At 40.1% G+C, this 27,875-nt stretch overlaps 1 protein-coding gene and 1 long non-coding RNA gene across 8 annotated transcripts in view; one reads left to right on the forward strand and one right to left on the reverse strand.

Moving 5' to 3' along the window:
- The window catches only part of LOC133538319 (target of Nesh-SH3-like), a 74,235-nt gene that overhangs the window by 38,603 nt on the left and 7,757 nt on the right, over positions 1-27,875 (forward strand). For all 7 annotated transcript variants that reach the window (XM_061879845.1, XM_061879846.1, XM_061879847.1 and 4 more), the window contains 3 exons: positions 726-938; positions 5,545-5,653; positions 7,794-7,873. In XM_061879845.1, coding sequence (XP_061735829.1) covers positions 726-938; positions 5,545-5,653; positions 7,794-7,873 — 402 coding nt within the window. The remainder of the gene's footprint in view (positions 1-725; positions 939-5,544; positions 5,654-7,793; positions 7,874-27,875) is intronic.
- Positions 408-11,367, reverse strand: LOC133538322 (uncharacterized). The gene is made up of 4 exons (XR_009802967.1): positions 11,080-11,367; positions 10,926-10,964; positions 9,830-9,868; positions 408-954 (listed from the first exon to the last, which is right to left on the reverse strand). It is a non-coding gene; the product is annotated as an uncharacterized LOC133538322 (long non-coding RNA).

Genomic DNA, 27,875 nt, shown 5'->3' on the forward strand with positions numbered 1-27,875 from the left:
GCTGTTATGGTGTGTACTATCATGAAGCACCAAATGGGACAAAATCCATCCATCCATCCATTTTCTACCGCTTATTCCCTTTCGGGGTCGCGGGGGGCGCTGGCGCCTATCTCAGCTACAATCAAATACTGTAAATGCACCTTTAAATAATTACCTAAATGCCTTGTTAATTAAATCATTAAATACATAATAATGAAATAATAAACCAATAATTAAACTGTGAAATAACTAATTAAATCATGAATAAAATCAAAAATTACATGATTAAATAACAAAAAGTAATTTTACAATAAATAAATGACATATGTTATAATAAAAACATTTATGTATTCAATCCCGATTATAAATAATTAATGACACAATGTAATTTTTCAAATAATTATTTTATTTTGTCCAATTTGGCCCTCCATGTACATACTATTCCCTTTTTTTTGTTGTTGTTAAAAGTTAACAAAAACCATTGTGATGGGCAGTTTGACAGCAAATCATTGTTACTACCTATACTGGCGTCGATTCTCATATTACCATATTGAGGTGCCATGATCCAGTTTTAGCTATGCTATCTTGATCGAAAATGTAATTGTTAAGATTTACATAGTCTTAAAAAGATAAGGAACTGAACCAGGGATCAGGGAGAAAGTACTATAAAGACATGAAAGTTATATAGTGTAGTCCACTTGTTGTTTACATTGTTGACAGTATACTCCTCCCGTACGCTTCCACAGCTCCCCATGTCGTCTACAAAACAGACAAGAAGCCGGACGAGCCGTGCTCCATCACTTCTTCCCTGACTTACTTCCCAGACGAGGAGGAAGGCGGTGATCAGAATGTGACGGCACCCCCCCGCACCCCGCCCTCCAACCTAACCGTGGTCACTGTTGAGGGGTGCCCTTCTTTTGTCATCCTCGACTGGCAGAAGTCCGACAACGAAACCAGAGGTACGGCAAGACTACACTGCATTAGGATGAGATACATTATTTCTTTAAACCATTTGTTTATGAATAATGATATCAATAGATGTACATTTTTCAAAATGTTATATTTTATTTTGATTTTTTTAGATTAATGGAGCTACATGTTTATAATTAGAGATGTCTGATAATATCGGACTGCCGATATTATCCGCCGATAAATGCTTTAAAATGTAATATCGGAAATGATCAGTTTCGGTTTCAAAAAGTAAATTTATGACTTTTTAAAACGCCGCTGTGAAGTACAGAGCGCCAATAAACCTTTAAGGCCCCGCCTTTGCGTGCCGGCCCAGTCACATAATATCTACGGCTTTTTACACAAACCAGCGAATGCAAGGCATAGTTGATCAACAGCCATACAGGTCACACTGAGGGTGGCAGTATAAACAACATTAACACTGTTACAAAAATGCGCCACACTGTGAACCCACACCAAACAAGAATGACAAACACATTTCAGGACAAAATCAGCACCGTAAGACAAATAAACCACAACAGAACAAATACCCAGAACCCCTTGCAGCACTAACTCTTCCGGGACGCAACAATATACACCCGCTGCCCCCCCCCCCCCCCACCCCCCAACCCAACCCACCTCAACCTCTTCATGCTCTGTCAGGGAGAGCATGTCTCAAATTCAAAGCTGCTGTTTTGAGGCATGTTAAAAAAAATTATGCACTTTGTGACTTCAATAATAAATATGGCAGTGCCATGTTGGCATTTTTTTTCATAACTTGAGTTGATTTATTTTGGAAAACCTTGTTACATTGTTTAATGCATCTAGCGGGGCATCACAACAAAATTATAGGGGGGTAACGGTATGTGTATTAGTATTGAACCGTTTCGGTACGGAGGTTTCGGTTCGGTACGAGGGTGTATCGAACGAGTTTGTAACCTAAAGTCCTAACAAGCTGCTCTGCAGCTGCCTCTGAGCACTTTGAGCAGTGAGAACCCAGCATTGTCCCGCCCACACAACCATCTGATTGGTTACATACAAAGCCAATCAGCAGTGCGTATTCAGAGCGATGTAACAGCAATCAGCAGTGCGTATTCAGAGCGCATGCTGTCAGTGCTCCGGCGTCGAGATGAGCAGATATTTGTTTAGCAGGTGAGCAGCTGACATCGTACACTCCCCAAATTATAAAAAACACTTCCCAGTCACAACTATTACAAACATCACTATGAGCCCGTTGACTTTCTAGAAACTTAAACTGCAGCTCAGCTCTCTCATAGTTCTGGGTTGAGGTGAACGCTTTTTAGCTTTTAGCGTTACGTTAGCTCATTTTGCTGTGTGTGCGTGTGTGTTTGTGTGTGTGTATAAAAAAGTCAACTACAGGCTTCCCAAATGCTGTAATAAATTAAGCATGATGAGTTGACTTGAAACAGTTTAATGTTGCACTTTTTATATGTAGAAAAAAGGTTTTGTAATTTTGTTTAATCAAAGCAACAACTTGAGGCAGTTTAATGTTGATTAACGTGGGTAGAATTATTATAGTATTCCCAATGTTAAAAGGATAAAGCCATCGTTTACAAATTTGGTAAATAAATAACCAAAACATTTATATTTTGTTGTTTTCTTACTGTACCGAAAATGAACCAAACCATGACCTCTAAACAGAGTTACGTACCGAACCGAAATTTTTGTGTACCGTTACACCCCTACAAAATTAGGCACAATAATTTGTTAATTCCACAACTGTATATATCGGTATCGGTAATTAAGATTTGGACATTATCGGGATATCGATAAAAAAGCCATTATCGGACATTTCTATTTATAATGTAATGTTACACATTATTTTAAGTTATTATATAAGTAGTAGGGCTGGGCGATTATATGATCATGATCATTGATCGCGATTAATTCGAGTTCGATCACGGTGATCAGCTGTTAGTATATTTCCTCAAACAAACATGGCATAAATGTCTGTTAGAAGTTACCCCTTGTAGTAAACAGGAAGGAAACAACGATGCTTGGTCCTGCACGGAACAATCCACCTTTATTGACCATGATCCTGTGTGTGTCTGTGAATGTGTGTGTGGATACGTTTGTGTGTTTTTAGTAAAACGGTTTGTGTCAGTGTGTGTGCGTAGCCTCCCGTTCCACCGCACGTAAATCAGGCTCGTCACAACGTAATTAATGTTCAATCATCATTGTGTATCTTCCCCTTACACAACTGGAAGTGCAGCACAGAATAACAAAATAAAGAAATATGACTAACACTAGAATAGAAGTTGAAACACTTTTCTTTTTTTTTTCGACCCCTTTTACCGTATTGCTTTTACACCATCTTCTTTATAGCTCATTCATTGTTTATGGTCTTTGTTTTTTTGTTTTGTTTTTTGGCTCTACGCTTTTTAACCTGTAAAGCACTTACGTTCAATTTAAAAATTGTTGTAAATGTGCTATATAAATAAAGTTGCCTTGCCTTAGAAGGAGCAGCGACTTAAGTGACAGATTTTAGTTTCACTATCTGCTGCCTGCAGTTTACAAGTAAATGCTGCCCTAAATGGGGACTTGCAGGCACTCACATTAGTATTTATTAGTTCCGACTAGAAGAATAAACAAAAATGTAATCATAAAAAGGCATTTTTATATCTAAATAGTTTACAATCAGACTTTTTGTTTATGTGTCTACAAAAATTAAACGTATCTGATATAACATGTACTAAAAGACTCTGCATACTTTGTGTTCAAATCATTTTAAAGTTTGTGACTACAAAAATATTTTGTTCCTGAAATAATCGCTAAACTTGTTTTATTTGTTGGTACACATTTTTTTTTTTAAGTATCTCAGATTGACAGTGCACTTAAATGTAATTGTATTAAAAATATGCTATAGTATTTGAGTTTTAAAACACTCCACAATCTTGGTCACCATTTCCCAAAGCACTAATGAGAAGCACTGATGTATACAAATAACTAAAAAGTACACATAATAATTTGCCATTTGAAAGTGATGTTTAGTCAATGTTCACTTGAAGTAAAAGTATTGTAGTATTCAGATAGTTTGTTTACTGCAGAATACACATTTGAATGACAAGCAAAATAACTTTGAGAGAAACATTTTTTTCTTAACTCCCACAAAATGTACTGAAAAAGAAGCACAACCGTGGCCCTAAAACCAGGTGCGGACCGGCACGTGGGTTACCTGTACCGTTGCACCTCTCGTAAATGATAAATGGGTTGTATAGCGCTTTTCTACCTTCAAGGTACTCAAAGCGCTTTGACACTACTTCCACATTTACCCATTCACACACACATTCACACACTGATGGAGGGAGCTGCCATGCAAGGCGCCAACCAGCACCCATCAGGAGCAAGGGTGAAGTGTCTTGCTCAGGACACAATGGACGTGACGAGGTTGGTTCTAGGTGGGATTTGAACCAGTGACCCTCGGGTTGCGCACGGCCACTCTTCCACTGCGCCACGCCGTAAGCACAATTATAGATATGAACAACATGACAGTTGTCAGCTGTGAGCACATATTACCTCGATCAAACATGGCGGAAATGTATTCTACAAGATACTGCAGTAGTAAACAGTGGGGATGAAACGGTACTTGCTATAATCCTGCACGGCAAAATCTGACTTTTATTTTTTTTTATTGGAATATTAATCGAGTTTGGATAATATGAAACAATTTATTGTGATAATTTTTTCTGCCATATAGCCCAGTACATAGTTCAATACTATAAATATGTTTTTTTATATATTTCATATATTACATATCATATGATGTACACGATTTGTAATTTGATATTTGAAAAAATGTTTGATTAATAGATGTACAAGTTTATAAAGTAGTTATTTATTATTTTTCAATTATTAGGTTAATATATGTAGACGTTTCGTATTTAATACTTATTGTATTATGATTATTTTAATACATTTACATATTTAAATACTAAAATATATGTATATATATTTAATATTTCATACATAATTTGATATTTGTATTTACATTTTTTTGAACAACAGATGTGCAGGTTCACAATTAAATGTTATTTAAATTTATTATAAACATTTATTATGTATTTGATTTACGATTTATATTAGGTGTACTTATCTCAGAATTTGATATTTTATTTTGAATTTCAATTATAATAGATGTAAATGTTTAATAATCTAATATTCATTTGCTTCATAATGTGTGTCCATAATTTTATGTTATCAGATTTTTAATCACTACTATGATCACACAAATGTATTTTATATTAAATGTTTACGTTAATATTATATAGATGCACAGATTTAACTATTAAATTGAATCTATTACATGAATAGTGTACATATTTAATAACATAAAAATACTTATTATATTATTATTTAATTGCACTTTCATCTTGAGTTGCTATTAATTTTATCTCATGTTAAGCAGTGCTTGAGGTCACATTTTAACATTCATTAAAGTGAAAAAATTAGTTAACCACTTTAACAACATTTTTACGTATAAAAGTTTTGTCACAATTTCACACCATGACAAACTACTTTAACAACAATTTTATATTGTTGATATAGTTTATATCCTAATTAATAACAATAATGATTCTACCATATTTCTCTGATCAGAGTATGAAGTTGTGTCCACTGCCAAAGGACCCAATGGAGAGGAAGTGTCCATATTGACGACGACAAACCAAACGCACACGGCGGTGGAGAATTTAAAACCAGAGAGCAGGTGTGTGTGAAAATGTGTTGAATATTGTAATCATATCATATCATAACTCACCTGGACAGCCTAAAATAGCTGTGTTTTTGCTATTCTTGCATTGCGAGGTGGTAGTAAGAGGCTTACTTTACGAATTTGGGGTTGATTTTAAATCCAAGATTTTACAAATCTGGTGGATAATTACCTGATAATAACTGCTTACATTCTGCTGTAACAGGCTTCCATCTAGACCAGGGGTCCCCAACCGTCCATCTAGACCAGGGGTCCCCAACCGTTTTTGCAGTATGGACCGGTTCCATGAGGGCATTATTTTCAGGGACCGGCTTTCCACTTGTGCCAAATAAATACAACAAAAATAAGGGCATAAAAATTACAACTCACAATTACGCTGAATTAGAGGGAGCCCTGGACTTGCTTCTTTGCAATGAGATGCAGATGGAAATCAGCCTTTGGCTACAATCCGTCACATTTATATTTTATATTTTCATTAATGTGCATTGTATCATGTCACAAAGTTATAACAAATATAACAAATGAAAACTTTCTACGAGGAGTTTTTTTGTACATCTATTAACAAGCTTAGTGGTGTGTTAAGTGGGAAAGGCAAAAGTTAAGTCGGAGAAAATAAGGTCGTTTATAAATTATTTTATGTATTTCTGCGGCCTGGGAGCAAATGCGTCATGGACCGGTACCAGTCCCCGGACTGGTGGTTTGGGACTTTTGATCAAGACTTTTTAAACTTTATTAAGCACTTTTTTATTCTGTTGTTTGAAGATAGTTGAACACCCAATGCATTGTTTGTGTCTATATGTATTAACAAATAAACATAGTAGTTTTAAGATTATCATTTATTTTTATTAACGGAAAATAAAATTTGTAATTTCAAGCATGACATTTATTCTTATAAACAACAGATAGAACTAGTAATTTAAAACAGGTCACGTAAAAAATACAACTAGTCATTTTAAGCATGTCATGTATTTTATGAACGAAAAATACAAGTCATTTTAAGCAGTAAATGTATTTAACGAATATTAAAATAAGTCATTGTAAGCATGTAATTTATTTTTATTAGCGAAAAATCAAACTTGTCATTTTAGGCAGGTCATGTATTTTTATGACCCAAAAAAAAATACTTGTTATTTTAAGCATGTCATTTATTTTTTATAAACAAATAAAAAAGTAGTCATTTTAAGCAGATCGTGTATATTTTAACAAACATAAACATAGTTATTTTAAGCATGTCATTTATTTTTATTAACAAAAAATAAAACTTGTCACTTTACCAAAAACTTTTTTTTCTTGTTTTTTCAAGCAGGTTAAGCAGCTTGCTTAGCAATTAGCTCATATGCTCCTGCTTGCTCTTCCTCTGTTTGTACTATATTTTGCCACATCCTATAGTCCTGAGCATTAAGACTAAGAATCAACATTTACAAATTTGGACAGTTCCGGGATAATCAGAATATAAACCCTGTTTCAAGATTGAGCACGATATGCTGCTTGTCTGCCATGCTTCAGAAATATAGGCAGTACTGTTTTATTTTTGTATGTCATTTTAGTTACACAAAGGCAAAAAAATACCGTAAGAACTTATGTGCAGTAAGCTCTTTTTGGTTTAATTGCAGCGTTTTGTGCCGTGTTGTTCCTCCCCTTCATGTTTAAACATTCATCCATCATCGTGATGGATCACACATGTTTTATCTGAAGGAAGTAATGTGTCAGATGCCAGCGCTGATGAACAAATACCTCTTCCTTCTTCCCACACAAGTCTTATGTACACTATTACAAGAAAAAATAGTTTACTTTACAATAGAAATTGCTAGTTGGGTGGGTTCACTGCACACAAAAATAGCAGAAGAGTAACAAAAACCAGAACGATGGAGTGGGTGGAAGGGGTTTTTCATTTTGCATCTGGAGTTTTAGAAAGCACCAGAAATTATCCCACTGGGGTGTTTTTTGATAATGTATCAGCATTGCCAGAATATCTTTGAGCGCAGCACGTGGAATAACCATCAGCTGATTCTGAATGCAGAAGGTGTGAGTCACAGCAACTCATATTCGCTCAACTATTTTTCAGATGGCAAAATGTGCATAAAAGCTGGGTTTATCCCTTGGATTGATTGGAAGGTGTCTGCCTGCCTTGTTTCAGTTACGAATTCAAAGTCACACCGAAGAACGAGCTGGGAACAGGACCATCCAGTGATGCAGTGTCGTTTAACACGGAGTCAGGCAAGTTTTGCACAGTGAACCATACTAAGATAAACTTAATCATTGGATATAATCTGTTTTAGGTGAATACACTTAATCAGATAATTGGGAATATCATAATGCATTTTCAGCAAATGAGAATGCACTCATTACTTGAGGAAGAACCACTATTTGAAGCTATTAGTGCTGTATAACACAAATAAAGCATAAGACAATAGATATATAACATTACTAAAATGTTGGCATCATTGTTATTGAGACTTTATGACCACACTTATTATTATCACGGTAGTGTTGAATGTGCTCAAAAAGTACTTACACACACTGAAGTTTTTTTTCCCTTTCATAAACAAGATAAATAGACAATATACTATTTACTGGCAAGAGAAACATTAAATATTGTTCTGGTTTCTATTTGGGTGTTTAAATATATTATATGTAAACATGTTTGCTTTTTATTCATTTTAATTCGTATATATTTTACAGTTAATAAACAACGGTGTCTCTTGTTTTTATGTTAGCATTTAAAGGGAAACTTCACTTTTTTATTTTGCCCATTTTTCACAATCCTTATGAGGGACAAGAAGACACAAGTTGTTTTATTCGCATTCTAACATATAAAAATCGACTTGTTTTTGGTGGGTAGCCATGCAGCTAATGGGAGCAATCAATTCTTCTGTTAAATGACTTTAAAAATGAATTAAAAAACCGTCAACAATACTTAATTTACGTTCCGTAACCTGTTTAATAACCAAACTGTAGCAACATTGTTATTGTAAGAGCGGACACAGAGGAACACACAGAGGAACTCTTTTTCTAGTGTACTAACACATCGGCTACGGTATTAGCTGTAAAATCTAACTATGGCAAAAGATAAGCTAGGGTCTATGTCAGCACTAAACACGTTTGTAACGTACAACACTGAGATAGAACATCAATCTATACTGAGTGAAAAACATAAACAATCGTATTACAGCATCTGTAAAGTATTAGCCCACATTTCATGTTGTGTATGTACATAGCTAGCCAGAAAGTGTATGTACTGTAGTGTACAGTGATGTATGCATGGATCATGATCAATAGTATAGTGACTTACTCGATGGACAGTTGTCCGTTTGGTGAAGCTGGCCGTGGACGTTTCCAGTGGATTTGGGTAAGCAATCAATTATTCGCAATCGCTTGGCTCAAAGTTACAGATTTGCAGCGTGACCATGTCTCGGCTTCCGGTTGCTCCAAAGTTTCAGCTTCTTCTTCCTGCTTGGTTCTATAAGAAGTAGTTAATTGACTGTATATTTAGTTTAAAAAATATAAGGGTGTGAATTCTAATTTGTTTAAAAATAGTTTTCTATGTTGTCTATTACCAAGTCTGCCATAATAAGAAAACACACTTGCGTTTGATTCCGGGACTAGGAACATATATGTTGCAGGAAGTCAGAAGTGCGCTGCTATGGAAATGTAAATAAATGCGCAAAAAAATTAGTTCCGGCTGTGCATAAAATCACCAAAATACTGTTAATATTGTACATATTACATATTGTTATGATCGTGTCTGTTACTACATTATTTATGGATTTGCAGTGTGTATATAAAACATTGATGGAGGGTTTTGAAGTTGTTTTAGAGAGCTCTGAAGGCTACCACTATGACTCCTATTAGCCGCGTCTTGCAAGTGTTCTATATCATATTTAAAATCCTAAAAAAAAGACATGTGTGTTCTTGTCTCTCATGATGATAAGCAACATTCCAAAAAGTGCAATTCTCCTTTAAGCTAGCTAGTCAGCCCTTATTTGGCTAGCTTGTTTCTCCAACTGCAAGGATCCAAGGGTTTATAAATCACGCTTTTATGATAATTAACTTAAAACGGTAATACTAAACGTCATATAGTTTTACCACAGTTTATCATTAATACAGTTTGTCGTCACACCTCTACAAAATACAAAAAATTAACAAATGAAGTACATAAAGTTGGTGTCGTACCTGCAAGGTAACGTTCAGGACGAATTTGTCCTCAGGTACCTGCAAACAGCAACAAAAGACTTCAGAACGTTCGCACTTTGACGTTAATATCCGAATTAACATCACATTATCTTAAACATGTCAATAAACAAAAACAATGATCAGCTTACCTTATAATGGTTTGCCGCAGATATTAATAGGGCCGGTGGAAACATATCTTCCAGACAACGTAGTCATGGACATATAAAGTAGACGCCGCATAGAGCACTAAATCACATGTCAATCTTTCCCAGTTATGCCCGAAAAACTATTTTATCTGGTTATTATAACAGTGTGACCATGTCGCACTCTCTCGGCTTCCGTCTGCTCAAATGTTACAGCATCTTCTTCATGTTAGGTTCTATAAGAAGCAGTTAATTCTTCCTATATTGAGTTTCAAAAAGAGAAGGGGTGTGAATTCTCATTTGTCCAAAAATAGTCGTCTTCGTTGTCCATTACCAAGTCTGCCATGATTAGAAAACACACTTGCGTTGGATTCCGGCAGTAGGAACATGTGTTGCAGGAAGTCAGAAGTGAGCTGCGATGGACATGGAAATAAATGCGCTGAATATTGAATTATGTGCATAAAATCACCAAAATACTGTAAATATTGTACATGTTACATATTATTATGATCGTGTCTGTTACTACATTATCTATAGACTTGCAGTGTGTATATAAAACATTGATGGGCGGGGGGGATTTGAAGTTGTTTTAGAGGGCTTTGAACGCTACTAGTGTGACTTTCATTAGTCGCATCTTGCAAGTGTTCTATATCATCTTTAAAATCCTAAAAAAAAAAGATATGTGTGTTCTTGTCTCTCATAACGATTGTGAATGATAGGCGAATTTCCAAAAAAGTGCAGTTTCCCTTTAACCTAGCTAGTCAGCCCTTAGTTGGCTGGCTTGTTTCTATAACTGAAAGGATCCCTGAGTTTATGAATCACGGTTTTATGATAATTAACTTAAAAGGGAAATACTTAACACCATAGAGTTTTACCACAGTTGATCATTAATACACTTTGTCGTTACACCTATATACAAGACAAAAACTGAATAAATTAAGTTGGTGTCGTACCTGAAAGGTAACGTTCAGGACAAATGTATCCTCAGCTACCTGCAAACAGCAACAACAGACTTCAGAATGTTTGCACTTTGACGTTAATATCTGATTTAACATCACATTATCTTCATAATTTAAATAAACAAAGACAACGATTAGCTATACTTACAATGGTTTGCGCAGATATTATTAGGGCCGGTGGAAACACATTTTCCAGACGACGGAGTTATGGACATACAATGTAGACGCCGCATTGAGCGCTCAATCAAACGTCGACCTTTTACAGTTATGCCCCAAAAAATATTTTATCCTTTTATGAAAATAATTTGCTGATTTGACGCTCCCGGCGTGAAACCAAGCTCTAAATAACGAATAAACGAGACATAACATAGTTTACATAACAAGTCTAATGACTTAATGGCGATTGATTAATTCCAAAAGGTGTTCGGAATCTAACACTTCCGGGTAACAGGCCAATCAGAGCAAATTACGTCCGATGACAACGGCTGCACGCGGAAGTCAGCATCATAGACGTCATTGGCTGCTGTGACGCGAGAAATTTGGCCGCCATCTTGAAGTGGTGATGAGGGGCCGGCGAGCAGCCAAAATTTGATAGTTAATAGGTAGAAAACAAAAATGCCGGGCTGGTTTTCAGCGTTTTCCCGCTTAAATGAGCAGGATGTTGAAAATAGGAATCAGAGGATTACTTTTCACAAGTAAGATTGATCATTAAGATGGTTGTATTTTGTGAAAAGAATAATACCACAGAGTTTTTGATTCATTGATTGAGTTGATTGAGACTTTTATTAGTAGATTGCACAGTACAGTACATATTCCGTACAATGGTAACACCCGAATAAGTTTATCAACTTATTTAAGTCCACGTTAATGGTTTTCACATGTAAGATTTACCATTAACGTATCACTGGTTATACTTTGTGAAAAGAATATTAATAAAGTGTTGAGAAGGAGCAAATATCTTCAATAGTACTGATATGATAGCCTCTAGCAAACAAGAGCATGACCAAAATAGAATTGCTTGTCAATGATATTAATTAAATTTGAAAATATAATACTTGAATAACATAAGGTTGAAATAAATGATGAAGATAAAATTTGTAAAAGCCAACAGGGTTAAAAGTTAGGACCACAGTCCAGATTGTGTAGGGGTGGGGGCGGAGGTTTAATATATTTTAGCTAACTAAACAATCAGATGGACAGTGGCTATACAGTATTATACAATACTATATAGTATAGCTCGGTTGGTAGAGTGGCCATGCCAGCAACTCGAGGGTTCCGGGTTCGATCCCCGCTTCTGCCATCCTAGTCACTGCCGTTGTGTCCTTGGGCAAGACACTTTACCCACCTGCTCCCAGTGCCACCCACGCTGGTTTAAAAATGTAACTTAAATATTGGGTTTCACTACGTAAAGCGCAGGGCAGCACGGTGGACGAGGGTTTAGTGCGTCTGCCTCAGTAGTCCTGGGTTCGGGATCTTTCTGTATGGAGTTTGCATGTCTTCCCCATGACTGCATGGGTTCCCTCCGGGTAGTCCGGCTTCCTCCCACTTCCAAAGACATGCACCTGGGGATAGGTTGATTGGCAACACTAAATTGGCCCTAGTGTGTGAACGTGAGTGTGAATGTTGACGACTTGTCCAGGGTGTACGCTGCCTTCTGCCCGATTGTAGCTGAGATAGGCACCAGCGCCCCCCGCAACCCCAAAGGGAATAAGCGGTAGAAATTGGGATGGATGGATATGAAAAGCCCTTTGAGTTACTAGAGAAAAGCGCTATATAAATATAATTCACCTCACTACCCAAGTCTAAATTTAGTCATACATACAAACAATCACTTTAAACATTATCATTTAAGGGATGTAATGCAAATTCTCAATACAAAATGTCAAGACAGAATAAACTCTCTGCTGCTGCAGCAACAGTCTGTAGGTCCCTAAGATATATAGATATCTAATGTATTCAAACATTGTTTCTGTAGGAGATACGCATGTATATATAACCTAATCATATTGTTTCTTGAACTTAAAAGTAGGTGACCGTTTTTTTCCTCCCTCTTTGGGATTATATTCCCAGTTTTGATCTCGGACATCTAGTCACTTACAGCATATAAGAATATTCTATTACTGTTAAGCAAACTATGAACACACGCCAAAACATGTGTCCTTTATCATAGCTACACGCATGACAAAAAAAGTGTGAAAACTGTGGTAGTCAGTGAGGTAGGGTTAATTAAATGCACAGACAGTTCATTGCTCCTGCCAAATGAATTGCACGGAGTGGAGCGGATCACCCCTCCAAGATGGGGGCACTGCGTCTTGTCAGCGTCAGTAGGCAGTAGCAGTCGATGCTGGGTCTACTTATAAGATGTCTATCAATCAATCAATCAATGTTTATTTATATAGCCCCAAATCACAAATGTCTCAAAGGACTGCACAAATCATTACGACTACAACATCCTCGGAAGAACCCACAAAAGGGCAAGGGAAACTCACACCCAGTGGGCAGGGAGAATTCACATCCAGTGGGACGCCAGTGACAATGCTGACTATGAGAAACCTTGGAGAGGACCTCAGATGTGGGCAACCCCCTCCCCTCTAGGGGACCGAAAGCAATGGATGTCGAGCGGGTCCAACATGATACTGTGAAATTTCAATCCATAGTGGCTCCAACACAGCCGCGAGAGTTCAGTTCAAAGCGGATCCAAGACAGCAGCGAGAGTCCCGTCCACAGGAGACCATCTCAAGCGGAGGCGGGTCAGCAGCGTAGAGATGTCCCCAATCGATACAGGCGAGCGGTCCATCCTGGGTCCCGACGAGCAGTCCATCCTGGGTCTCGACTCTGGACAGCCAGTACTTCATCCATGGTTATCGGACCGGACCCCCTCCACAAGGGAGGGGGGGACATAGGAGAAAGAAAAGAAGCGGCAGATCAACTGGTCTAAAAAGGAGGTCTATTTAAAGGCTAGAGTATACAGATGAGTTTTAAGGTGAGACTTAAATGCTTCTACTGAGGTAGCATCTCGAACTGTTACCGGGAGGGCATTCCAGAGTACTGGAGCCCGAACGGAAAACGCTCTATAGTCCGCAGACTTGTTTTGGTCTCTAGGAATCACTAATAAGCCGGAGTCTTTTGAACGCAGATTTCTTGCCGGGATATATGGTACAATACAATTGGCAAGATAGGCTGGAGCTAGACCGTGTAGTATTTTATACGTAATTAGTAAAACCTTAAAGTCACATCTTAAGTGCACAGGAAGCCAGTGCAGGTGAGCCAGTACAGGCGTAATGTGATCAAACTTTCTTGTTCTTGTCAAAAGTCTAGCAGCCGCATTTTGTACCAACTGTAATCTTTTAATGCCAGACATGGGGAGACCCGAAAATAATATGTTACAGTAATCGAGACGAGACGTAACAAACGCATGGATAATGATCTCGGCGTCTTTAGTGGACAGAATGGAGCGAATTTTAGCGATATTACGGAGATGAAAGAAGGCTGTTTTAGTAACGCTTTTAATGTGTGACTCAAAGGAGAGAGTTGGGTCGAAAATAATACCCAGATTTTTTACCGAGTCACCTTGTTTTATTATTTGGTTGTCAAATGTTAAAGTTGTATTATTAAATAGAGGTCGGTGTCTAGCAGGACCGATAATCAGCATTTCCGTTTTTTTGGCGTTAAGTTGCAAAAAGTTAGCGGACATCCATTGTTTAATTTCATTAAGACACACTTCCAACTGACTACAGTCCCTCGTGTTGGTCAGCTTTAGGGGCATGTAGAGTTGGGTGTCATCAGCATAGCAGTGAAAGCTAATACCATATTTGCGTATGACGTCACCTAGCGGCAGCATGTAGATGCTGAAGAGTACAGGGCCAAGGACCGAACCCTGGGGAACTCCACACGTTACCTTAACATAGTCCGAGGTCACACTGTTATGGGAGACGCACTGCATCCTATCAGTAAGATAAGAGTTAAACCAAGACAGGGCTAAGTCTGACATACCAATTCGTGTTTTGATACGCTCTAATAAAATATTATGATCGACGGTATCGAAAGCCGCGCTAAGATCGAGGAGCAGCAACATAGATGACGCATCAGAGTCCATCGTTAGCAATAGATCATTAGTCAATTTTGCGAGGCCTGTCTCAGTCGAGTGATTTGCCCTGAAACCGGATTGAAAGGTTTCACATAGATTGTTAAACGCTAAGTGTTCATTTAGCTGCTCTGCAACAATTTTTTCGAGGATTTTCGAAATAAAGGGAAGGTGAGACACCATGAGGTCAGGATCGAGGTTAGGTCTTTTAAGGAGAGGATGAATAACCGCTTTTTTGAATGCTAGGGGAACAGTGCCCGAGGAAAGTGATAAGTTTATAATATTTAGCACTGATGGACCTAATAATACAAAAAGCTCCTTGATAAGTTTCCCAGGAAGTGGGTCAAGTAAACATGTTGTTTGTTTTATTCCATTTACACGTTGTAACAATTCTTCTAATGTTATTTCATCAAAACGAGAGAAACTATTTTGGATATTTGCAGTATCCGCCGTATATACAGTCGTATCTGTGTTAATATAACCCAGTTGTAGCTGGGACGCATTGTCTTTAATCTCCTTTCTAATAAGTTCAATTTTCTTATTAAAGAACTTCATAAAGTCATCTGCCGAATGGGTGGAGCTACTGGAAGGAGTCCCTTGTTGGGTTAGCGATGCTACTGTACTAAACAAAAATTTTGGATCGTTTTTATTAATGCGGATGAGATTTGAGTAATAATTAGTTTTAGCTAAGGTAAGCATGCGTCTATAAGTTATTAAACTATCACTCCATGCTTGATGGTGCACCTCAAGTTTAGGCGTGCGCCATTTGCGTTCTAGCTTTCTACATAATAATTTCTGAGCTCTAGTTTCTTCAGTAAACCATGGCGTACGCCTTTTTGGAGCCTTTTTTAACTTCAGCGGTGCTATACTATCTATGGTTTCGCGCAGGGCGTTATTGAAGTTGTTAGTGAGGTTATCAATAGAGCCCACATACTTTGGGAACGGTGCCATTTACCGAGGGCAGTAGGTCAGCAAGAGTCGTCATTGTGGCAGCATTAACGTTGCGGCTGCTATAGCAGTTTTTATTATTATTAGCTTGCCGAACATGAGTCTGAACTTCGAATTTTATAAGGTAATGATCGGACATTACTTTAGTATATGGGAGTATCATAACTTTGGAAACGGTGATACCTCTGACAAGCACTAGGTCTATCGTATTACCGCTGCGATGCGTCGGTTCATTTATTATTTGTGTAAGACCACAGCTATCAATTATAGTCTGGAACGCCACGCACGGTGGGTCCGATGGGGTATTCATATGGATATTAAAGTCCGCCATTATAATTATATTATCGGTGTGCGTCATTAGATCAGCAACAAACTCTGAGAATTCACTAATAAAGTCCGAATATGGCCCTGGAGGGCGGTAGATAACGGCCAGACACAGAGGCAGAGGTGTGGCAGACTTCATAGAAAGCACCTCAAAAGATTTATATTTATTATTTAAGTTAGGACTAAAGTTAAAGTTTTCGTTGTATATTAGTGCGACCCCCCCTCCCCTTTTGAGGGGACGGGCAATATGCGCATTCGTATAGTTAGGAGGGGATGCCTCATTTATCGCAAAAAAGTCGTCTGGTTTAAGCCAGGTTTTGCTAAGACCGATGACGTTAAGGTTGTTGTCTCTAATGACCTCATTAACTAATAACGTTTTGGGAGACAAAGATCTGATGTTTAGAAAGCCCATATTATAGGTAGTGGGCTGTTTTAAGGAGTTGTTGATAAAATTATCCGTAGTAGCAATATTAATAATGTTGCGTTTATTATGCGCAGCGTACTTAAAATAATTACGACCATATCTAGGAATTGATATGACGGGAATTTTCAGATTGTCTACTTGGCGCTGCGATAAACTGAACGCATCATAATTTGCCACCTCAGTAGAACGCATGTCTAACTCTGACGTAGTCATAGTCATAGCAGAAAAAACATTTTGTGAGTTGTGTATTATTCTACGAAAATTGCTATGTGTACAGGGATCATCCAGCCTGGCGCTGGCTAGTTCTAACTTAACTGACTCCATACCCAGGCTAGCAGGCTCTGTAATTGCCTGTGACCGGGCTTGCTCTAGTGCAGTTAGTCAAATATGGCTCAATGCGAAATCTGGTCAGCATAATTTAATATTCCATCCATCCATCCATCTTCTTCCGCTTATCCGAGGTCGGGTCGCGGGGGCAGCAGCCTAAGCAGGGAAGCCCAGACTTCCCTCTCCCCAGCCACTTCGTTTAGCTCTTCCCGGGGGATCCCGAGACGTTCCCAGGCCAGCCGGGAGACATAGTCTTACCAACGTGTCCTGGGTCTTCCCCGTGGTCTCCTACCGGTTGGACGTGCCCTAAACACCTTCCTAGGGAGGCGTTCGGGTGGCATCCTGACTAGATGCCCGAGCCACCTCATCTGGCTCCTCTCAATGTGGAGGAGTGGCGGCTTTACTTTGAGCTCCTCTCGGATGGCAGAGCTTCTCACCCTATTTCCAAGAGAGAGCCCCGCCGCCCGGCGGAGGAAACTCATTTTGGGCGCTTGTATACATGATCTTGTCCTTTCGGTCATGACCCAAAGCTCATGACCATAGGTGAGGATGGGAACGTAGATCGATCGGTAAATTGAGAGCTTTGCCTTCTGGCTCAGCTCCTTCTTCACCACAACAGATCAGTACAACGTCCGCATTACTGAAGACGCTGCACCGATCCGCCTGTCGATCTAACGATCCACTCTTCCCCCACTCGTGAACAAGGCTCCTAGGTACTTGAACTCCTCCACTTGGGGCAGTGTTTCCTCCCCAACCCGGAGATGGCACTCCACCCTTTTCCGGGCGAGAACCATGGACTCGGACTTGGAGGTGCTGATTCTCATTCCGGTTGCTTCCCACTCGGCTGCGAACCAATCCAGTGAGAGCTGAAGATCCCGGCCAGATGAAGCCATCAGGACCACATCATCTGCAAAAAGCAAAGACCTAATCCCGCGGCCACCAAAACGGAACCCCTCAACGCCTTGACTGCGCCTAGAAATTCTGTCCATAAAAGTTATGAACAGAATCGGTGACAAAGGACAGCCTTGGCGTAGTCCAACCCTCACTGGAAAAGTGTTCGACTTACTGCCAGCAATGCGGAACAAGCTCTGACACTGATCATACAGGGAGCGGACCGCCACAATAAGACAGTCCGGTACCCCATACTCTCTGAGCACTCCCCACAGGACTTCCCGAGGGACACGGTCGAATGCCTTCTACAAGTCCATTAAGCACATGTAGACTGGTTGGGCAAACTCCCATGCACCCTCAAGAACCATGCCGAGAGTATAGAGCTGGTCCACATTTCTACGACCAGGATGAAAACCACACTGTTCCTCCTGAATCCGAGGTTCGACTCTCCGGCGTAGCCTCCTCTCCAGTACACCTGAATATACCTTACCGGGAAAGCTGAGGAGTGTGATCCCATGATAGTTGGAACACACCCTCCGGTCCCCCTTCTTAAAGAGAGGGACCACCACCCCGGTCTGTCTGCCAGTCCAGAGGTACCGCCCCCGATGTCCACGCGATGCTGCAGAGTCTTGTCAACAAAGACAGCCCCACGGCATCCAGAGCCTTAAGGAACTCCGGGCGGATCTCTTCTACCCCCGGGGCCTTGCCGCCGAGGAGATTTTAAACTGCCTTATGCAAACACAGCCCTAGAAATAGGAGAGCCCACCAAAGATTCCCCAGGCACCACTTCCTCATAGGAAGATGTGTTGGTGGGATTGAGGAGGTCTTCGAAGTATTCCCTCCACCAATCCACAACATCCGCAGTCGAAGTCAGCAGAACATCATCCGCACCATACACGGTGTTGACAGTGCACTGCCTCCCCTTCCTGAGGCGGCGTATGGTGGTCCAGAATCGCTTTAAAGCCGTCCGGAAATCGTTTTCCATGGCTTCCCCTAACTCATTGCATTTCTGAGTTTTTGCCTCCGCGACCGCTAAAGCAGCACACCGCTTGGCCCGTCGGTACCTGTCCACTGCCTCCGGAGTCCTATGAGCCAAAAGAACCGGATAGTACTCTTTCTGGAGCTTGACGGCATCCCTCACTGCTGGTGTCCACCAACGGGTTCTGGGATTACCGCTACGACAGGCACCAACAACCTTGCGTCCACAGCTCCAATCAGCCACCTCAACAATAGAGGTGCGGAACATGGTCCACTCGGACTCAATGTCCCGCACCTCCCTTGTGACATGTTCAAAGTTCTTCCGGAGGTGGGAATTGAAACTCTCTCTGACAGGAGACTCTGCTAAACGTTCCCAGCAGACCCTCACAATGCGCTTGGGCCTGCCAGGTCTGTCCGGCATCCTCCCCCACCATCGCAGCCAACTCACCACCAGGTGGTGATCGGTAGAAAGCTCCGCCCCTCTCTTTACCCGAGTGTCCAAAACATGAAGCCACAAATCCGATGACACAACTACAAAGTCGATCATGGAACTGTGGCCTAGGGTGTCCTGGTGCCAAGTGCACATATGGACACCCTTGTTTGTTATGGACAATCCGTGACGAGCACAAAACTCCAATAACAAAACAACACTCGGGTTTAGATCTGGGCTGCCATTCTTCCCAATCACGCCTCTCCAGGTTTTACTGTCGTTGCCAACATGAGCGTTGAAGTCCCCCAGTAGGACAAGGGAATCACCCGGGGGAGCACTTTCCAGTACTCCCTCGAGTGTACCCAAAAAGGGTGGGTACTCTGAACTGCTGTTTGGTGCGTAAGCACAAACAACAGTCAGGACCCGTCCCCCCACCCGAAGGAGGAGGGAAGCTACCCTCTCGTTCACTGGGTTGACCTCCAACGTGCAGGCTTTGAGCCGGGGGGCAACAAGAATTGGCCCCCCCAACCCGTCGCTTCTCACTGCCGGCAACGCCAGAGTGGAAGAGAGTCCAGTCCCTCTCGAGAGAACTGGTTCCAGAGCCCTTGCTGTGCGTTGAGGTGAGTCCGACTATATCCAGCCGGATTTTCTCTACCTAGCGCACAAGCTCAGGCTCCTTCCCCCCCCAGTGAGGTGACGTTCCACGTCCCATGAGCTAGCTTCTGTAGCCGAGGATCGGACCGCCAAGTGCCCTGCCTTCGGCTGCTGCCCAGCTCACAATGCCCCGACCTCTATGGCCTCTCCTATGAGTAGTGAGGTAGGTAGGTCATTATTGTCATTGCAACAAGTACAACGAAACTTTGTTTTCAGCACAAACCTGTTCAAGATAAGACAAGCAAACAGTGTACAGGGTTACAGAACAAGAACGCTGATGGGTCGCCATAAGGCGCCCCGTAAAAAATGGGAAAAAGGTAAACGCTGGGGAAGGATGAGTAAAAAAATACAATCCAGACTGGGCTCCGAAGGGGGTCCAGTTCGGAGTGACAAAAAAACCTCCATAGCAAAGTACATATACATATTACAACATACATCTCGAGATATCTAGCAACAGAGGGAAGGTAGTTCAAGGTCATGGTGGTAGGTCGCAGCTCTCAGGCGCTGACCATCTATTCATCACCCCTACGGGATTTGCGTCGAGGGCGTTGGATTAGGGGAACAGGGGGGGTTTATGTGTGGCGTATATTTTTTGTTGATGTGTGTGTGTGTGTGTGTGTGTGTGCGTGTGTGTGTGTGTGTGTGTGTGTGTGTGTGTGTGTGTGTGTGTGTGTGTGTGTGTGTGTGTGTGTGTGTGTGTGTGTGTGTGTGTGTGTGTATATAAGTCCATAGTGTGTCTCTGTTCTGCGGCCTTGATGCATTTGCTGTCGCTAGTCCAAAGTTCACAGGTGTTTGTCCATGAGAGACAAAAAAGGGAGTTTGTTGTGTCTTCGCTGCAGCGATCTTCGGGAGAGTCTCGAAGCCAGGGAAACAATCCAAGTTAAAATGATTTGTATGCGAGTAGGAATAAAATTTGCTTTTCACTCTAAAATTGTCTATGACTGGTCCTCAAAAACTGTGGGGTAGACAGTCCGATGTAATCCACAGTTCTTACCGCATCCTCCAATCATTTGTGTGAGCCCATTGGAGTGATGACCCACGTTGCCTCTTCCAGGCGCTCGCCATAGTGCCCCAACTCCGGGCCTGGCTCCAGAGCGGGGCATCATTTAATATAAATAATAATATTAGATATTGTAATGGCTGGCTACGGGTGTTTGCCAATGACTTTGGCTAGGGGGGCGAGACCTACGGGGAGACACAGGGAAATTACGTTGTTGGTAGAAAGTAGGGATTCAAGTATTGCCGGGAAAAGAGGGAGACACACATTGGAATTGTTGTGTGGTTGAATTGCATCTTGTACAATAAAGACAAGACAAACAAATAAGTCGTATAACCTACATTCCTGGATTATTACAATATTAAAATTAGACAGACATTGTGTGTTGTCATCAATAAACAACTGAAGGTGGCCAACCAATCAGAGACTAACAGGCACTTTTTTTTACTGAGTTACTGCAAAGAGCCACATCCTACATATGGGCACACATGAACATCACCCCATCTCTTTTTCCCACACACACACACACACACACACACACACACACACACACACACACACACACACACACACACACACACACACACACACACACACACACACACACACACACACACACACACACTCACACACAGACCTCTGCTCAGCCATATTTATTGTAAATGTTACACACCAACATGACTCCTACAATACTGAGACCACAGGCCAGTTATTTTCAACAATTAACATTGTGTGCCCTGTCTCACACACACAAACTCAGATAGACCAAGTCCACAAACAAAAATATAATATTTTTTCTGTTACTATGCATGTTGCTTAGTGGGACTTTTGGCATTCCTTGTGACGCTGAAGATTTGAAGCTTTGAAATGCGCTAAAAACACCAGACATATTATGCAGAATGGCTTGCCATTACGTTCAACAAAAAAATATAGACTTTTCCTCCCTGTTAAAAATGTCCTGTGTTTTTCTTCATATTTTCGTTTTGCTGTGCTTTTTTTCCCCGACATTTTGACAGCGAACTTGTCACAAATTGTTTACTACTGTGATCTCACGCACATGCACATTTGACGTCACTTAAAAAAGTTTCGGCTTATTCTTCTTATGTTAGACTGACCACACGTTGATTGAAATTTATTTATTGATTGATTGATTGATTGATTGAACATTTTATTGGTAGGTTGCACAGTACAGTAGTTATTCCGTACAATTGACCACTAAATGGTAACACCCGAATAAGTTTTTCAACTTGTTTAAGTCGGGGTCCATGTAAATCAATTCATGGTACAAATATTTACTATCAGCATAATACAGTCATCACACTAGTTATTCATCAGAGTATATGCATTTAATTATTTACATTATTTACAATCCGGGGGTTGGGATGTGGAGGCGGCTTTAGGAGGGGGATATCAGCACTTCAGTCATCAACAATTGCATCATCTGAGAAATGGACATTGAAACAGTGTAGGTCTGACTTGGTAGGATATGTGCAGCAAGTAGTGGACATAGAGAGATCAGAAAGCATAATAACAAGTATAAACATTTGATTATTAACATTTGATTTGATTATTTAAATTTGATTATTTACAATCCGGGGATTGGGAGGGTGTTAGTTTAGGGTTGAAGTTTCCTGGAAGTGTTCTTTTAGTGCGGTTTTGAAGGAGGATAGAGATGCACTTTCTTTTACACCTGTTGGGAGTCCTCTTTTTCCCGGACATGTCCTCTTTTGCGGGGCTGTCTGGGCGGGGTTTCTTAAATACCTCAAATGTTTGGCGTTTTGAGTTAGGGTTGCGTGTATTTTCAATGTACGACCTGGGTTAAAAACGGGTTGAAAACAAAACAAATTGTGGAGGCAAGCGCACTCAGCAGCATTTGTGAGGGAGGGGCAGAGACAGAGAGCGAGAGAGTCGAGAGAGTAGAGAGACAGACAGGACACAAGAGAGAGATGTGGAGAGACAGACAGAACACAATAGAGAGATGTGGAGAGACAGACAGGACACAAAAGCAACATAAACGTAGACCAGGGGTCTCAAACTCAATTTACCTGGGGGCCCTGGATGCAGAAACTGGGTGAGGCTGGGCCGCGGGAAAATATTTCTTAAAAAAAATCTAACATGCAATTTTTAATTAATTTACATTCTTTCAATGGCTTTCCCGACCTGGCCACATGCTTGTCAACTCTCGCGATCTTTCAGGGAATCACCCGAAAATTAGTCCCCCTCCCGACAGTGTCCCGGGTCATTTATTCCCCCGATTATCACCCGGTTAACACTATTGAAGGTGTGCCACGCCGGCACTGCTTTTAACAACCTTTTACAACCTGACGTCTCGTCCACTTTTACACCATCCAATCGGAGTGCCTGCCCACAATAACGGGCGGGGTTAGGGGCGCGGGGTGTATATTGTAGCCCGGAAGAGTTAGGGCTGCATGGGATTCTGGGTATTTGTTCTGTTGTGTTTATGTTGTGTTACGGTGCGGATGTTCTCCCAAAATGTGTTTTCATTCTTGTTTGGTGTGGGTTCACAGTGTGGCACATATTTGTAACAGTCTTATAGTTGTTTATACGGCCACCCTCAGTGTGACATATGTGGCTGTTAATCAACAATGTCTTCCATTCGCTCACTTTGTCTACAGAAGTCATTTGCAGCGTGTGGTTGGGCTGGCAAGTTTCCCACACATGTAGTAGAGAACATCAAAGGATGCGCCTTCATGATTCCCCTTTAACAATATCGTAAGAGTAAAATTTTGGAGAACGATTACCCCTGGAGGTGAGCCGTAAATTGAGAGTCTCCCGGAAAAAAGTTGGGGGTACTAAAGTACGATAATGTAAAGCGCCAATCACATTAAACACTCGCGACCAAGCCGCACCAACATTAACATACAATATACAGCCGGAAGGTGGGATTCACCCTGGACAAGTTGCCACCTCATCGCAGGGCCAACACAGATAGACAGACAACCTTTACACTCACATTCACACACTAAGGCCAATTTAGTGTTGCCAATCAACCTATCCCCAGGTGCATGTCTTTGGAAGTGGGAGGAAGCCGGAGTACCCGGAGGGAACCCATGCATTCACGGGTAGGACATGAAAACCCTACACGGAAAGATCCCGAGCCCGGGAGTGAACCCCAGACTACTCAGGACCAGTGGCGTCGCCGGACAGATTTCACTGGGGCACGTGCCCCAGTGTTGATCTGCAGTGCCCCAGTAAAAATGTCACCACTTGAAAAAAAAACGCTTCAGAGTTTTAAGTCTACATAACATAGACAACAGCGCACATACTATTTAGTATGGTAATTGATTGCTACTGTATTCACTCCACGTAACAATGAGCACAAGGCTAATTAATATGGTAATTTATTCACGTGGGGATCGAGACTTCAGTTGAGAGAGAGAGAGAGAGAGAGAGAGAGAGAGAGAGAGAGAGAGAGAGAGACAGGATGCGAATCACTGCTGAAGTAGGTAACGTTAGCCAACAACAATTTGTTAATTATATTATTTTGATTTTGATTTCACTCAAACTGTCACTCCTAGAATGTTATTCGCCCGCAGCAGGGAAGAAGCAACGAGGAATGAGAGATGTAAGTGAAGTCCTAGCTAGCTAGGCAACATCATTGTCTTGAGGTAATGCTAAGGTAGCTAACGTTATTCCTTGTATCAAGACAAACACATTCATTTGCTGTACGAGCTGTCGGGGGAATTTCCAATGAACATTAAACATAATGTTGGTTATTGTCTGCTGGTTCTGTTCAGGACCTCTGCATCAATGATGATTTGGAGTAAGCATGTGTGAGTTGAGTGTTTCTCAAATGGTTTATCTTCAGGAATAAAAACATTTTTCCATATCGTCAAGTCGTGAGCCAAATTTTTAAATCATTCAAGTTTATTTTACAGAAAAATAGCACAGTAGACTTGTCTTGTTAATCGGTGTGACTTTGACTAAAATAATCTTGTTTTGTCACCAGAAAAATGGCAACAGCTAAAGCCTCTGCTTTTGTTTCCAGAAAAAATAGTAACATTTCTGTATTTGTTTTCAGAAAGATGGCTGAAAATATCGGGTTTTGTTGTCCCATTTAGATTTTTTAAAAATATATTTCCATGTCTGTCCCGAGTCCTCCTCCAACTTGTTAGTCGGTTTGCCTTTTGCTAAAATACTCACTAATAATCACTAGAAAAATGGCTAAAAATATCTGGTTTTGTTGCCATAATTAGATTTTTTTCCTCCCTAAACTTTTTTTTTTTTCATGCACACATCTGACTGCGACTCACTGAAAATGACACACAATCCACTTTTATGTCACGACCCAGCAGTTGGGAACCACTGGTCAACTGTATAACAGTTACTGTAATATTTCCATGTCTGTCCAGAGTGATTGACCACTTTGCAAAAATGAAAACGAGACGTTACAGTTTACTTCTCAGAAAATGATTCCCTGAACAGACACACAACAGTTGTTCATTTATTCTACTACTGTGGCTTTATTATTTTGTGTATATTTTATAGTTTTGTGTATCCGAAATAGGATTAGCCACATTGCCATAAGTGGGAATTAACTAATATAAAAGAACCCAGAGATGTAGGGGAGCTTTATTTTTTGTTTTACTTTAGTAGATGTTAAATTTGCAGATGATTACTGCAATATATATTTCAAAAAGATTCATTGCTCTTCCTTTTTGCTTTTACCAGTAGCAGTTTAGAAGTCTGGAGTAAAAAAGTGCACAAGTAGGTCAAATGCATTAGTTAATTTCAGGTGGTTAATCAAAGATCCATACAACACAATCTGATATGATTTCATAGTTTAAAGCACTATTTCTGTATTTTTTATGATACATAAGTGCTAAAAATGTTTTTGCATGCGCACTTTGCACGCTCACATGAATTATTTGTGCCCCAGGTGTGCCCCAGTACAGTATTACGTCTAGGGATGCCCCTGCTCAGGACCTTTGTATTATGAGGCGGACGCACTAACCCCTCTGCCACCGTGAAGCCCGGGCGGAAAACAAACACACAAAAAAATCCACATTAAAAAAAAATAAAACATTTTGAAATGAGGAATAGATCTGAAGTTGATGTAGACTCCAGAGATTTAAGCATTGAATATAAAATGTACATATGCTCTGGTATCATAATTTCTTGACCGAAGCAAAACACTTTTATTCTAAAATAAATACTCCTACAACTTATTAATTAAAAACATAGAAAAAACTACCAGCAGCGGTAAAGTTTAGATCCATGAAGGAAAGAAGAAAGTGAATGAATGTTTATAACTGAATATGCATACAAATTTGTCCTCTTTTTTTAAATTTCTTTTAATGGAATAAGTAACGTTTATGACAACCTTTTTCCCCAAACACAATGTAGAATGTGGACAATGCATACGTTAATAATTTGTTTTCAAAACGCTTACAAAAAAAGTGGGACCTCGAAAATTTACCATGGGACCCCATTTTTATGACTTGATGGGGTCCATGTGACCCCATTTTGAAAATTCCTAGCGCCAACACTGCTGTCAATAGAGGAGAAAAAATGCTTTATTTAAATAAATATATTATTTATAAAGCAAGTTCAAGTATCATTGGCAAATTTTCACCTAGTCCCGGCCTTGGTGTGCTGCCCGCCTTGGCACGCATATATGTGTCCTCTTTTTGGGATTTCAGAATATGGTCAGCTTACATAAATGCAACTTCACGGATGATTTGCGGAAAAGGTATCCGTGTTTTGGTCCTGGCCGTGACACATGGGAAACAGAATGCACTGTGTGCAAAGCAGGAAGGTGTATATATATATATATATATATATATATATATATATATATATATATATATATATATATATATATATATATGTGTGTGTGGAAAATAAAGATCTACAAGCCCATATCGACACTACAAAGCACAAAACAGCTCTGCAGGGCAAGAGTTCGTCTGCTGTGTTTTGTGGAAACACTGTAAAAAAACCCTCCTATTTTTATGGTTGATTTACTCTAAATTTTTACTGTAATTTTTCTATTTTTTTAAATAGGTTATAAAACTGTAGAATTGAAGACATTATCTGTAAATAAACAATCCGCCTGTTATTGTAAGTAATATCCTAGTAATGACAAACTATGTATATTTAAATTTTTTTACAGAAAAATACCAAATTAATTATACATAGCATTTTCTGTTTGCTTAAATTTCTTTCAAATTCATGAAAAATTACAGTAATCAACTTTAGTTGAATATGTAGTTTGTCATATAAAAGTCTATGTCCATACTAACAATCTAAATGTTTTATATGTAATTTTCAGGTAAATCTTATTTTCATAATATTTATGCATGTTTTTATTTTCAAGTTGAAAAATATATGTAGCCTGTTATGTAAAGATTTAAAATCATATTGACAATTTCAAATTTTTCTCTGTAGCAGGACATACGTTGGTGACTACAAGAAATACTTGATCAACAGCCATACAGGTCACACTGACGGTGGCCATAAAACAATTTAACACTGTTACAAATATGCGCCACACTGTGAACCCACATCAAACAAGAATGACCAACACATTTCGGGAGAATATCTGCACCGTAACACAACATAAAGAACAAATACCCAGAACCACTTGCAACACTAACTCTTCCGGGCTACAATATACACCCCGCTTCCACCAAACCCCGCCCACCTCAACCGACGCAAGGAGGATACGGTGCGGATATTCTCCCGAAATGTGTTTGTCATTCTTGTTTGATGTGGGTTCACAGTGTGGCGCATATTTGTAACAGTGTTAAAATTGTTTGTATGGCCACCCTCAGTGTGACCTGTATGGCTGTTGATCCAGAATCCCTTCCAATCATTACTCAACTTGCGCCTGGTCAGCACGCTGTATGTATGATGAATGAGCG

This window comes from Nerophis ophidion, linkage group LG19 (assembly GCF_033978795.1).
Source record: "Nerophis ophidion isolate RoL-2023_Sa linkage group LG19, RoL_Noph_v1.0, whole genome shotgun sequence".
Classification (NCBI taxonomy): domain Eukaryota; kingdom Metazoa; phylum Chordata; class Actinopteri; order Syngnathiformes; family Syngnathidae; genus Nerophis; species Nerophis ophidion.